This window comes from Thamnophis sirtalis, unplaced genomic scaffold (genome assembly GCF_051295495.1).
Source record: "Thamnophis sirtalis isolate CommonGarterSnake01/CBP01778 unplaced genomic scaffold, rThaSir2_p1.2 scaffold_3, whole genome shotgun sequence".
Lineage (NCBI taxonomy): Eukaryota > Metazoa > Chordata > Lepidosauria > Squamata > Natricidae > Thamnophis > Thamnophis sirtalis.
This window is the reverse complement of record NW_028261383.1, coordinates 15602181-15616440: the sequence shown is the minus strand read 5'-3', so window position 1 is coordinate 15616440 and position 14260 is coordinate 15602181. Positions and strand designations below refer to the sequence as shown.

Sequence of the window (14260 nt, the reverse complement as noted above, 5' to 3'; positions counted from 1 at the left end):
AAATAATGTTGTATATGTGATTCTTAACTGTGGTGGAAGACTATCTTCATCCCATCGTCTCAATGCTCATAAAATATATATCATCATAGGTGGCTATAATTTGTATTTGGCTATGGATCTTAATTACCTTAAGACTCAGTAGGCTTCTGCAGACAAAGAGGATTAAATTGAAAAAATGTTTCTGTTGATGGTGATAACAATATGAACATTTTTTTTTCACAGTACGGTAAATAATTTTAAACTGCGAATCATGATTTTTGCCATTCAAATGATCAGCAAGAACCCTCAGCTTCTGCACAATTTCACACTGGGCTACAACATCCATGACAACTATGTCAATACTTTTGGCACTTCAGAAGCCTTGATGGACATCCTCTCTACTGGAGAAGCCAATGTTCCCAATTACAGCTGTGGAAGGGCAGAAAATCTTTTGGGTCTTGTTGATGGAGCTAAGAGGGACATCTCTATCCAGATGTCAACATTAGTAGGCTCCCACAAAGTTCCACAGGTTCGTTTGTGTGTATGATTAGCCAAGTGAGTGGGGTTGCAGTGAATGAGCCATAAATCCAACCATATTTTGTCTACAATGGGTGTGGTGGGCTGGCATGTAAGGTTTTGACTGGAAGATTGGATGCCGGAGACCCAAGTGCTATGCAATGGAGTGAGCTCCTAACCTTGTCTCAGCTCCTGCCAATTTGAAAGCAGGGGGATATAAGTAGATAAATAGGTACCCCTTTGGTGAGAAGGTAAAAGTGCTCCAGCTTATAGTCATACTGGTCACAGAAAATAGGGAAGCATATTTGACAACTCTGGATCTTTTGGATAGAGGAAACTTTTGCCTTCACCCTTATTTTGCCTATGGAGTTCCAGAGCTGTTTTCCCCATGGTCTTGAGAGGTATCATGGCTGTGGATTGGGATATACAACGCGGAGGGGGGAAAGTCCTCTCCTAACACTATTCCTATTTGCTTTGAGAGCTTCTTCTGCACATTTCTGAAAGTGAGGATATGCTCTAGATCCAATCAAAAAGGTCTTCATTAAAAAAGGAGGATGCAGCTTTGAAATTTCATACAAAATAATGATATTTCCATGGTGAACAAATCCATAATTCATAAAATAATCCCAATGATTATCTTACCTACATTTGAGAAAACATACATGGCTTATGGACCTGAGCATTAACCACTTCATTAAAGAAAAAGTTACAAGCACATCATCCAACATGTCAACTATTTTTTATCGTAATATGTTCACGATCAAATTCATCATAAAAGACTTGATGATAAATGGATCCCCAGGAGGAGAGTTTCCAATGGTAGAATTTTTTAAACAATAATCCTGACTGGTGGGGTCCTCTCTTTGCAGGTTCATTGACAGATATCAGCAATATCTACTACATCCAGTTTGGTGGAAGATGGGAAGAAGAAATAAAAAGGAACTTTGCAATTACTGACCCAATATTCTTACGGACATTGTGGCTCACATTTTTCTAGTTTCATCTTGCGGAAAGATGAGAGTAGGTAGATGAACAGTGCAGTGCTTACAGAAGAACAATAAGGTTTTAGACAGAGTAGATGCACTATTGGCAATTGCTTTGTCTTGAACCATCCAATTACAAAAAAAAAAATTACCCCCAAAATCAATCAATGGAAACAATGGGTTTTTGCCATTTAAATCTTACTACATACAGCATTTGACACAGTAAAGAGAAAACGGTTAGGAAAGAATTTGATTCCTTGGAATGGAACTCAGACTGTTGTCTCTGATCAAGGCCCTTTTTACAAGCATTTATTTGAGAGTGTGGTTTGGGTTCAGTGGAGGCATAGCAAGAAGGATCAATGTTTATCAAGGTGTAAGACAATGGGGAATATGTGCTTCATTTTATTCAATGTACACATTAATGACTTACTAGGGTTAATGAAGGTTCCTGAACTACATATGCCTAAGAATCAGGAACTAGAGATGAATGACAGGAGCTCATTCCATCCCATGCTGCTACCAGAGATTGGACCACCAAAGTTTTTAACCATTTTGACCAGGATTCTGAAGTACATATTCCTAAAGATCAGGAGCTAGTGGCAAGCAACAGGAGCTCACCCCATCTCACAGTGCTACCAGGGATTGAACCACTGGAATATTCACCATTTTTGGTGGATGTTCTTAAGCCACTGAGCCACCATACAGCCAAATGGAATGGATAAGCTGCTACAAATAGACCCTCCATTTGGACCAAGAATCTCAGTGCAAAAATGCACAACCATGATAGCATGGTGTTTACTTGAGCAAGATTTGAGCAGTTGTGCACAATGATTCATAATGGAAGATTTATGGAAGGGAAAAAATAATTTAAAAAATTGGGGGGAAAAAGAGAAGATATAAAAAAGAGGACATGTTGATGTGGAGAGAACTTGATGATGAAGATGTTATGTACTATTGTAATTATATTGATATATAGTTCTATTATTAATAGTATTGTGATGAATAGTATAACAAATATTATAGCAAATGGGGTTTGATTGTTTAAAACCCTGATCTCACACTGTTCGGTGGAAGTTCAAAGTAATATAAATAAAATAAATAAAACGTAATGGAAGATTTAACTAAATCCCTTTTACAGAATGTACAATAGACCAATTATCTATTGTGATCCTTATATTAAATATATATGTATATCAGTGGTGGGATTCAATTAATTTACCAACCAGTTCTCTGCCCTAATGACCAGCTGGGTAAGCGTGGTTCGGTGGTCATGTGATCATGTGGGCGTGGCCAAGTCAATGTCACTCATGTCGATGGGTGCTTCGCCTTAGCTATTACAATGTAATAAGGGTTAACTGGAGAGGCAGTTTCTGTAAGCAGGGCAATAAAGATTAGGCTAGAAACAACACCAGAATGTTTCCTTCCTGCCTTCCTTACAGGATTAGCCCTGTAAAGTGGGAAAAAACTAAGATTTCTTCCCAAAACCGGTTCTCCAAACTGCTTAGAAAGTTACCAACCGGTTCTCCCGAATAGGTGCGAAATGGCTGAATCCCACCACTGATGTATATTTGAATGTGTGGTCACACTTCAAAAACAATATATAATAGAGGCATTTCATTGAGCAAAAAAATTCAGTTGGGAACTGTCAATGTGGGTCTGATTGTGATAAATTGAAGTGATACAGAAATATGAATTGCATTATTTATTCTTATTGTTCTTATTTTATTATTATGTACAGTCCTGTTAAGGTTCTGTACTTTATGTTCTGTACCTTGATATAGTTTAAATGAGTAATCAACAATAAACTATTCTAATATGTTCTTGAGAAGCACATTGGATTTATTAAAATCTAATATTTTGGACTTGATCTGACCTCAAATATAGCATAGCATTCTTCATTGCTTTTTTCAGATCAGTGATGGGTTTGGTTCAGAGGCTCTGAGTGATAAAAGTCAATTTCCTTTTTTCCACGGGATGCTCCCCAAAGAAGGGATTATGTATCCAGGAATTGTCCAACTGCTCCTCCATTTCAGATGGACCTTGATTGGTCTCTTTACTTCAGACACAGTGAAGGGAGAGAATTTCATGAGGACTTTTACTTCTGTGCTTGTCAGGAGTGGAATTTGTGTTGTCATATCACAACAATTCTCAGTCATTGGGCATGCAGCACCCCTCAGGGAGGCCCTCTCTAAGTGGAGACAAGTCACTGTATTTGTAAACTACATAGAATATGCTAACGTTTGGGACAGAATTCTTACTTTACAGTTAACTTTTGAAGATATGCCAGGACCTATTGGAGGGAAAATCTGGATTGTGGGAACCATTGAATATATGGTATTGGGAAAGGAGAGCCTTTACAACTATGTGCATAGTATTTGGACTTTTGCTTTTCAGGGGGGAAAGGGGGCAACTGATGGTGCTTTTGGAACTGAATTCCTTGGAAAATTTGAAGATCAGTGTTTTCACTGTTCTTACTCAAAGCACATTTTTTGTGCCAAAGGTCGGAAACGATGCATCCAGAGAATGCCACTTGAGCCTGAAAAGGAATGGAGGAGTATATGGATCCCATTTCACCTCCATTTACACAGCGTTATTAAGACTCTGGTCTATGCTTTGAATGCTGCCTATTCCTCCAGATCCAGGAGAAGCAAGAAGGGCCCAGAGAGATTGGAGGTTCCAAGACTGCAGCCATGGCAGGTACGAAGTCCTGGGTCTGTGAAACTCCAAAGGAGAGGGAGAGGAATCTTCTCAACCTCCTTGTGCTACCAAAGGCCAATAACATGGCCAATCTAATTACTTAGGGGATAAGTTGTGAGGATGGGGGTCAAGAGGTTTTGGCTGAACCCTGGCAAGATCAAATGGCTTCAGCTGCATGCATCTTGAAGAGCTGGTAATTTAACATCTTTAGTTCTGAATAGGTTTTTTTTTCTAACTTTAACCCTGAAAGAATTGGTCTACAACTCGATTTGCAAACCGTATCTGAAGGGACATCCTGTGGGCCAGTCAAGGGATTTTGGCTTTTCTATCATGGGTTGTGCCATTTGAAACATCCTTTCCCCTGAGCTGAGAGTTGTATCCACCCTTCAGATCTTCCATTAGACCCTGAGTACCCGGCCCTCCTAGTTGTGTATCATTCTGAAGATGGTTGACAGATTAAGACCAGATCCCACCTTTCCCTACAACATCAACATATATGCTAATTTTAAAACCACGTATGCATTTTAAATAAGCTGCTGTATGTCGCTTTATGATTACCAATTTAAGAGTTCCACGTTAATAAATTTGAAGGACATGCTGAAACTATCTAGCCCAACTGCTCTCTGCAGGAATCCAAATTCATGTTTTTCTGATGGATGACTTCTCAGTTTTTCCATTAGAACAAACAGTGAAGGAGAGACTGATCTTTTCTGGTTAATTGGCTCAGCTCTGAAAGTTCTACTTCTTTCAGGAAGTACATTGGTGGAATCAAATTACATCACCAACAATCACACAATCTATTAAGCAAGTGTAATGATATGTACAAATATGGTATGGCATCAAGCTAGATAGTAGGGGATTGTGAGTTCCAATTTTGCCTTAACCATAAAAGCCATCTGGGTGAATTTGGCCTGTGACTCACTCTCAGGTTCACCAATCATACAGGATGGTTTTTGTGGGGAAAACAGAAAGAAGAAAATATGTTGGATACCTTAGCAACCTTGAGTTGTTTGTAAAAAACAATAAGAGTTGTGTCTATGTATAACAATTAAAAATATTTTAAGGATCCTTCTTAACTTTTCAGTCTCTAAAAGGTCTTGGTGGGATATTTGTGCTATAAAATTTATAAGATTCTTTTAATGTACCCTTACAATAAAGTTAAATTAACTCATGTGGTCATGTTTCCCATCTGGTCTACTTGGGAGAGGATTAGCCTGGCAATTTTCATCTTCAGAACTCCATGCTTTCTTGTTCTTTCCAAGGCCTTTATGAATAATCTCATTGTTTGTTTCTTTCTTCAATGTATTGGTAATGAGTTCTGAAATGTTCCCTTTAATAGACAAATTTGGTCAATTACCATATTTTCCAGTATAAGATGCATCTTTTACTCTCAAAAAAGAGTGTGAAAATCTGGGTGTATCTTATACACTGAATATGGCATTTTTGGCCTCCTGAAACCCCACCCCCTTTGCAAAAATGGCCATGCATAGCCTTTAGGAGGCTCTCAGAATGCTTCTGGGGATGGGGATGGCAAAAATGAGCAGAAAATGGGCCATTTTTCCTCATTTTTGTCCCCCCAGCCCCCAGTAGCAGTCTACAAGCCTCCTAAAGGCTATGCATGCTCCTTTTTTGACAAAATGGGTCTTTTTCATGAAAAATGGGCCATTTTGGGGAGGCGTGGAGAGTACAAAAACTTTTTTTTAATTTGCCTCTTCAAAATCTTGGTGCATCTTATACTCCAGTGCGTCTTATACTCTGAAAAATGCAGTATATTTTGTCAGTACATGTTTTTTTCCCAATATATAATTGACCAATTTATCTGAGCCCTTTTCACTTTTTAAAGAAAGTGGTAGCACTTGTTCTCCCAACTCACAATATTTGCAAGTTTGACAACTGTAGATGAAAGTTTTGAATGTGGAAAGACCGCTTGGGATGAGAAAATAAATTTTCTCCTTTTAAAATTCCTGGATGTTTCTATCCTAGTTCCATCCCTTTCTGGAGAAGAATGAGTTTTGCAACATTTCCCACTGGAAATTGTACGTGGACCAAAATGGAGATATAACAGCAGATCTGAACGTCATAATCTGGGTGCTTCTTCCCTTGTTGGATCCCAGTGATGAGCAACTGGGGAGTTTTGAAAGGCGGACATTTACAGTCAATAAAGATACTCTGTTGTTGCTAACGTTGCTCAATAAGGTGGGAGAAATATTGGTGTCCATTCTCTATCTTCAAAAGCTGGAGCATCCATTTTAAGTTGGCCAAGTCAAATCACCTTCACTGAGAATTGAATGTGAGGAGTAGAAATCTCAGACTGCTTAGAAAGCATCAATACATTAAGCTGAGCATAAATGAGATTCCAAATTTACCTAATAATAAATGTGGCTCTGTCTTTCCATGCCACTTGGGGTTACCTGATTGTAGTTCTTCAACAGAAAAATCTCTTGTATGTCTATCTGGGCCTTAGAAATAACCTTTTCCAAGAAAGGGCCATACTCACGTTCATCTCCTGCAGCAAAAGGTGCTTGACATGTTTGGCACTGATGACGTTGCCTAGTTTAGGTAATGAAACATCTGAAGGAAAACGAGCAAGCACAGGGAGCGCCAAAGACCCCTCGTTCCAATGCTGAGCTACAAATATTCTCCTTTATTAGGATGTTTTCATGACCTCCTTGCCATCTAACTAGCAATTAGACAGTAGACCCATGATGGTGAACCTTTGGCACACATGCCAGAGGTTGGCACACAGAGCCCTCTCTGTGGGCACATGCGCCATCGCTAGCTGTTCTTTGCGGGTGCTGGAGCGCCAGACAACGGCCCGAAAAATGATCAAAAAGAAGGGCTTTTTCCAGGCCATTTTCAGGCCATTTGGGGGGGCATTTTCAGGCCATTTTGGGGATCCTTTTCCAGGCCTTTTTCAGGCCATTTTGGGGTCCTTTTCTAGGTCATTTTCAAAGCCATTTTGAGGGCCATTTTCAGGCCATTTTGGGGGTCCTTTTCTAGGCCGTTTTCAGGGCCATTTGGGGGGCCTTTTTCAGGGCCTTTTCCAGCCCATTTTTGGGACATTTGCAGGCCATTTTTCAGGCCATTTTGGGCCATTTCCAGGCCATTTTGGGTCCTTTTCTTGGCCATTTTCATGGGCATTTTGGAGACACTTTTTGGGCTATTTGGGGGGCTGTTATCCGACTGTTTTTCAGCCCATTTCCAGGCTGTTTTTGGGGGGTCATTTTCAGACTGAAAAGAGGCCGCAATACAACCCAAAAATCTGGCATCTGCGTGCTGGCCAGATGATCTTTGGGTTTCCGGTCCTCAGGCACATGCACACCAGTGGTGGGATTCAAATAATTTAACAACCGGTTTTCTGCCCTAATGACCAACAAGGTAGATGGGGCTTGGTGGTCATGTGACTGGGTGGGCATGGCCAACTCAACATCACTCAGATTGATGGACGCTTTACCTTAGCTGTTACAATGTAATAAGGGTTAACCGGAGAGGCAGTTTCTGTAAGCAGGGCAATAAAGATTAGGCTACAAACAACACCAGGATGCTTCCTTCCTGCCTTCCTTACAGGATTAGCCCTGTAAAGTGGGAAAAACACAAAAGGAGATTTCTTCCAACAACCGGTTCTCCGAACTGCTTAGAAAGTTACCAACCGGTTCTCCCGAATAGGTGCGAACTGGCTGAATCTCACCACTGATGAACACGCATGCATGCAGGTTCTGGTTTGGGCACTCAGTGCTGAAATGGTTCGCCATCACTGCAAGGGACCCTTGGTTTTATTCTCACCTGACTAAGAAAATAGACAAAGACCTTCTTGTTTAAGGCTGGCACTTCTACTTGTAAGGACCTTTACTTATATTCCTTAAGGGAGACTGTTTTAGACTACTTTCCAAGGGGAAGAGCTTTGCAATGTTTTATGTAAACTTAAAGAAACCTTTGCACAGTAATACACTCCTTTCTTTCAGTTTTATTATATTTTCATAAATCTAATAGGGGAAAAAACTTTAGTAAATTTAGAATTTAGAATAACAGGGTTGGAAGGGACCTTGGAGGCAGGAAATCCTATACCATTTCAGATAAGTGGCTGTTCAGTCTCTTCTTGAAAACTTCCAGTGTTGGGGCATTCACAACTTCTGGAGGCAAGTTGTTCCACTGATTAATTGTTCTAACTGTCAGGAAAATTTCTCCTTAGTTCTAGGTTGCTTCTGTTCTTGCTTAGTTTCCACCCATTGCTTCTTGTCCTACCCTCGGGTGCTTTGGAGAATAGCTTGACTCCTGCTTTATATTTTAGAAGAAGTTTGATTGTATAATTTAATACAAATATGTCATCATCCTTTAAAATCATGGATATGTGAAGAATGGAGAAATAAATTTTAATGCAGGCATGAGAAGGAGCCTGGTTCTCACTTAATGCTTAAACCTTTTCTTAAATCCATCCCTCCTACTTTTATTAAGTTGAATCAATGAGATATTCCAAAAGCAAAAGGGATGAACTAAATGAAGAATCTGCCAGCAGTTGTATCTCCTGCAACTATTTGCAGCTAGTTAGAGAGTTCACACTTACCTAATTGAAGGCCAGGGACTCCAAACTGTTAATATACAGTTTGATCTTTGTTTTCCATGGATGGTGAGTTCTGACACATTTTCTTTGGCATTTCTTCTTTCTCTTCTCAGTCTCTGCCTCAGTCCCAATGTGTGGAAAACTGTGAGCCTGGATTTGTTAAGAGGGCTCGAGAAGGAGAGCCAGTTTGCTGCTATGACTGTGTTCCTTGTCCAGATGGGACCATCTCCATTAAGATAGGTGGGTCACACCAAAAAAAAAAAGAAGAAGAAGAAGAAGAAGAAGGGGAAGGTTTGTGGTAGTGAACTCATTCAAAGTGTTTTCATGAAAGGGCAAGTTGCAAGATTGAAGCTAAACCGGTTTTCTGTTTATCTCCTGCTCAATTTATTTCAGGGTAGGAATACTCAAAAGAGGGACTGGTTAGAAATGGTTGGATTTGGCAGATTGGGGAAGCTTTACTACTGTCATTTTTTTTTAAAAAAATGGGTTTATCTGCTGAACAGATCAGAATGAAAGAGTTAGACTGCTCAGTATTCACCAACAGCAATGGCTAGTCATACGACAACCAATTGTAATGAGCTGTTACATATTGATTTACAATAGATAATGTTGAAATGGCACTATGCAACTGAAAGCCATCTCTATCTATTGGCCCTGATGGATTATGTGCCGACTTCTTGAAAAAACTTGCCACTGCCCTAGCAGAACTTCTATGCACAATCTACGAGGTATAGCAATAGCAGTAGACTTATATACCGCTTCATAGGGCTTTCAGCCCTCTCTAAGCGGTTTACAGAGAGTCAGCATATTGCCCCCAACAATCTGGGTCCTCATTTTACCCACCTCGGAAGGATGGAAGGCTGAGTCAACCCTGAGCTGGTGAGATTTGAACCGCTGAACTGCTGATCTAGCAGTAGCCTGCAGTGCTGCATTTAACCACTGCGCCACCTCGGCTCACCTCGGTATCATTCAGAACCAGCTTCTTGCCTGACCTATGGTCATTAGCCACGCCCATACCTATCTTTAAAAAAGGAGACCCCAGCCCAGTAGAAAATTACATCAGCAATAGAGTGATCAATGCCTGGAATGCTCTACCTGACTCCGCTGTTACCTGCTATCTTGTACATCTTTGACAAACTGATACATACAAATACAAATAGAAGGGATCTTGGAGGTCAATAGCAGTAGACTTATATACCGCTTCATAGGCCTTTCAGGCCTCTCTAAGCGGTTTACAGAGAGTCAGCATATTGCCCCCAACAATCTGGGTCCTCATTTTACCCACCTCGGAAGGATGGAAGGCTGAGTCAACCCTGAGCCGGTGAGATTTGAACCGCTGACCTGCTGATCTAGCAGTAGCCTGCAGTGCTGCTTTTAACCACTGCGCCACCTTGGCTCTTGGTCTAGGTCTTCTAGTTTAACCCCCTGCTCAAGCAGGAGAGCCTATACCATTCCAGTGAAGTGGCTTTCCAGTCCCTTCTGAAAAGTCTCCAGCAATTGGACACCCACAATTTCTGAAGGTAAGGCATTCCACTGAATAATTCTCTTAATTGTGAGGAAAGTTCTTCTTAGTTCTAGATTGCTTTCTGCTTGGTTAGTTTCCATCCATTGATTCCTGTCTTGCCTTCTGATGGTTTGAAAAATAGGTAGACCCCTTCTTCTTCTTCTTAAGAAGCTCTGACAGCTTCTTAAATTTTGGAACATTAAGCTGCACATTGAGTGTAGTTTGTCAGCCAGTTACAGTTTTGTTCTATACTTAAGAGACCGCCTCCTGCCAATTACCTCCCTATGACCAATTAGATCCCACAGATTAGGCCTCCTCTGGATTCCATCTGCTAGCCAATGTCGACTGTCAACCCCCCCCGGGGGAGGGCCTTCTCTGTGGCTGCTCCAGCCCTCTGGAACGATCTCCCCAGGGAGATTCAGACCCTCACCACCCTTCAGCCTTTCCGCAAAGCCGTCAAGACCTGGCTGTTCCTGCAGGCCTGGGGCTGATGAGTTCCCAGCCCCACTCGAATTGTTGCGGCTGTTGAGGAGTTTTTTAATCTGTTTTTTGTATTTTGTCCTGTCTTGTTTGTTTTCTTTGTATTGCCCCCCTTTCCTATTGGTTTGTTAGCTGCCCTGAGTCCCCCTGGGAATAGGGCGGCATAAAAGTTTAATAAACTAACTAACTAACTAACTAACTAACTAACTAACTAACTAACTAACTAACTATATTTTAACTTCTAGGAATATCATATATCTTTGAAACTTGAAGCATAATGTTAGGATAGTTATTCGAAGGATTATTGCAGTATATTCATGAGAGGCTCACTGGGAATATAACACTGATCCACAATTTCTGTTGTGTTAAATAATGGATAATCTTTTATCCATCCATATTATCAATAGTCCTTTAGTTGTTCCATATTATTTGCTGCACTAGCTCTCTTTGCCCACTTGCCAGATATCACAAGATAGAAATCTTCTGAATCTGGTATATTAAGAATTGCAATTCTTCAGGATTCAGGTAGCATATCTACAAAGATTAATTGATTCATTATTAATGTCTAATACTATAGGTTCTTATGGAGGTTCTACACATCAGATATGAAATCCTATAGTTCCTAAAATTTGCTCAAATTCCAGATATATATATTCAAACATGGTATTCTGATTAACTTTATTCTAAGGAGATGTTAAAACATTCATTTGGGAAAAAGTTCCTGGTAAAAGCTGCTGTCCCAAGAATCTTCTTCTTAAAATGTGAGTGGAGAGATTTAAAAAAACAACAATTCTTTTGGTTTATTCAGATACAGAAAAATGCACCAAATGTCCATCTGATCAATATCCAAATGAAGACAGAATCCAATGTATCCCCAAAATTATAATCTTCCTGTCTTATGAAGAAAATCTGGGCATCATCCTTGTGTCTTTTGCCCTATTCTTGTTTTTAAGCACAGCCCTTGTTTTAATTATATTCATTAAAAACCGAGAAACCCCCATTGTCAAAGCCAACAACCGAGATCTCTCTTACATCCTCCTGGTTTTCCTCTTCCTTTGCTTCTTGTCTCCTTTACTTTTCATTGGTCAACAAAGGAAAGTCACCTGCCTTCTCCGACAAGCAGTGTTCAGCATTGTCTTCTCAGTTGCCATCTCTTCTCTCTTGGCCAAAACAATCATGGTGGTGTTGGCTTTCCTAGCAACAAAACCAGGAAAGCGAGTGAAGAGATGGTTGGGGAAGAGCTTGGCCAACTCCATCATCCTTTCTTGTTCTGGTGTCCAAATTATCATCTGCTCCATCTGGCTGGGAATTTCTCCTCCTTTCCCTGATTCTGACCTGCACTCCCAACCTGGAGAGATCATCCTGCAATGCAACGAAGGCTCTGTTGTCATGTTCTACCTCACCCTCAGCTACATGGGCATCCTGGCTGCCATCTGCTTCACCACAGCTTTCCTGGCCAGAAATCTCCCTGGGACGTTCAATGAAGCCAAGCTGATCACCTTCAGCATGCTGGTCTTCTGCAGTGTCTGGGTAAGTTTTGTGCCCACCTACCTCAGCACCAAAGGGAAATACATGGTGGCTGTGCAGATCTTCTCTATCTTGTCCTCCAGCGCAGGTCTTCTTGGCTGCATCTTCATCCCCAAATGCTACATTATCATCCTGAGGCCAGACCTGAATACAAAGGAGCAACTTACAACCAGAAGAAACGTAAAAATATGAAGAAAATAGTTTTCAGCATTCTATCTGACTTCATTGTTACTCCTCTGTATACATAAGATGGCTGTAGACATGACTTGAAATAATTAAAGAACATTTAGAAGATAATGTCCCCATTCTTAATCTATAAAATTCTGAGGTTTTTTAAATTAAAGCAGCATCTCTCTCTCTAATGCCCTTAGTATAATGACCCCCAAAATTCCACATTCAGGTTTTTGAAAATGACACTTGTACAATGGGATTTTGTTGATATGCAAAAAAATATGGCGGGGGGGGGGGGAATTCAATTATTTTAATTCCATTTTTTAGCAACAAGATTCTTTCAATACCCTTCTGTGGGAAACTCCAAATCTTTATGTAGTCATGTTGTTCAGACTTCCTTTAAAATTGCCTTTTGAAATAGGAAAAAGAAAATGCTCTATCTACACATTGTATAATAAAAATGAAAAGTGTTTGATCATCATTGAGATTGTCATTGTAAACCAGGTGGGCATTTGGGAAATTTGGAGATCCTGACTGATCTCAGATGGCTTAAAGAAATTAGAGAACTTTCCAGTAGTCGGTGGATTCTTTATAGGAGCATTATGCATTTATTCATTTAGTCATACTAGAATTCAAAATAATGCAAATACAAGCAATAAATATAATCCAACCAGCACCTTAAACTTTAAAAGAACTGATTTTTAACAAATTCAGAGAGAGCCTAAACAAAATTTCATGGACAAAATTCCTAACAGGGAAAACAACATAAGAAGTGTGGAAACACTGAAATGTATGATAATAAAAGCCCATTCCAATACAATACCACTGGAAAAAAAAAACAAGAAATCCAAGAAGAAATCAGCTTGGTTGCACTGTGGTCACCTGGCCAGCATGACTAAACACCGAAGGCGCACAGAACACTGTTATCTTCCCACCAAAGATGGTTCCTTTTGTTTTCATTAAAGATTTTTTTTTTCATTTTCATACCATATAATCACATGTATGCTATTACATAACCAACATCATATTGTATTATTAAATGTTTACATCAATTCATCTTACCAGCAACTCCCAAAAACCAATTATTGGCTCTTCTGCTCTCCATACACCATGTTTGTACTTTATCTATCACTTTCATCTTCCTCTCTCCTCCCCCTCCCTATCTACTTTCTTCCCTCTGTTGTCCTTCCCTTCTCAACTTCCCCTTCCTTTCTCCTTCTCCTCCCTCCCCTTACCACTCCTCATTTCTCTCCTCTTCTCCCCACCTTGCCCTTTCTCCTATCCCTCTCTTCTTCCCTTAACTTTCTCCTCTACTTCCCACTCTTCATCTTATTTATTTGGTATATTTCAGCTTCTGAGTGAGCTCCATTTTATGTTGATGGTATTTATAATTCCTTTTCAATATACATATTTAATTTTAACCTGTATTCTCTTCCTTTTTAGTAAAAAAAACCAATATAACAGAAAAGTATACATAAATAATTGTGCTTTTAAACCCCTTCCCCCAGCTTAATTTTGGCTGAGATGTAGATCTGGTTACAATTCCCCACTATTCTCATCATTATCTTTATATAATTATACATCCTTACATGCCCCCAATTTGTGATTCTGTCTTTTTATCTCAATAGTTTCCCTTTGTATAAGGTGACCAGATTTTCAGATTGGTAAAGAGGGACATCTTTGACCGGGGGGAAGGGGCTTGATTAAAAAATTTATACGGAGCAACAAAAATTTTCATACAAAATGCAAATATTGTATTGTAATATTTTTTATTTCAACATAACTACAATTTACAAATATAAATTGTAACTGTTGCCAAACATCAAAATTTTGATCATGTGACCA

At 39.8% G+C, this 14260-nt stretch overlaps 1 protein-coding gene across 1 annotated transcript; it reads left to right on the top strand.

Moving 5' to 3' along the window:
- Window positions 1-250: 250 nt before the first annotated feature.
- Window positions 251-12436, top strand: LOC148047270 (vomeronasal type-2 receptor 26-like). Its single transcript, XM_087708018.1, has 4 exons — window positions 251-508; window positions 4115-4175; window positions 8830-8973; window positions 11526-12436. Exons 1-4 carry the CDS (start codon window positions 251-253, stop codon window positions 12434-12436), a joined length of 1374 nt encoding a protein of 457 aa, XP_087564144.1.
- The last annotated feature ends 1824 nt before the right edge of the window (window positions 12437-14260 follow it).

Bases quoted from the DNA above. Each gene is read 5' to 3' on its own strand.
- LOC148047270 (XM_087708018.1), top strand. From the start codon at position 251: ATGATTTTTGCCATTCAAATGATCAGCAAGAACCCTCAGCTTCTGCAC. The intron at 509-4,114 runs GTTCGTTTGTGT...CTATTCCTCCAG, and splicing joins GCTCCCACAAAGTTCCACAG to ATCCAGGAGAAGCAAGAAGG. The intron at 4,176-8,829 runs GTACGAAGTCCT...TCTTTGGCATTT, and splicing joins CAAGACTGCAGCCATGGCAG to CTTCTTTCTCTTCTCAGTCT.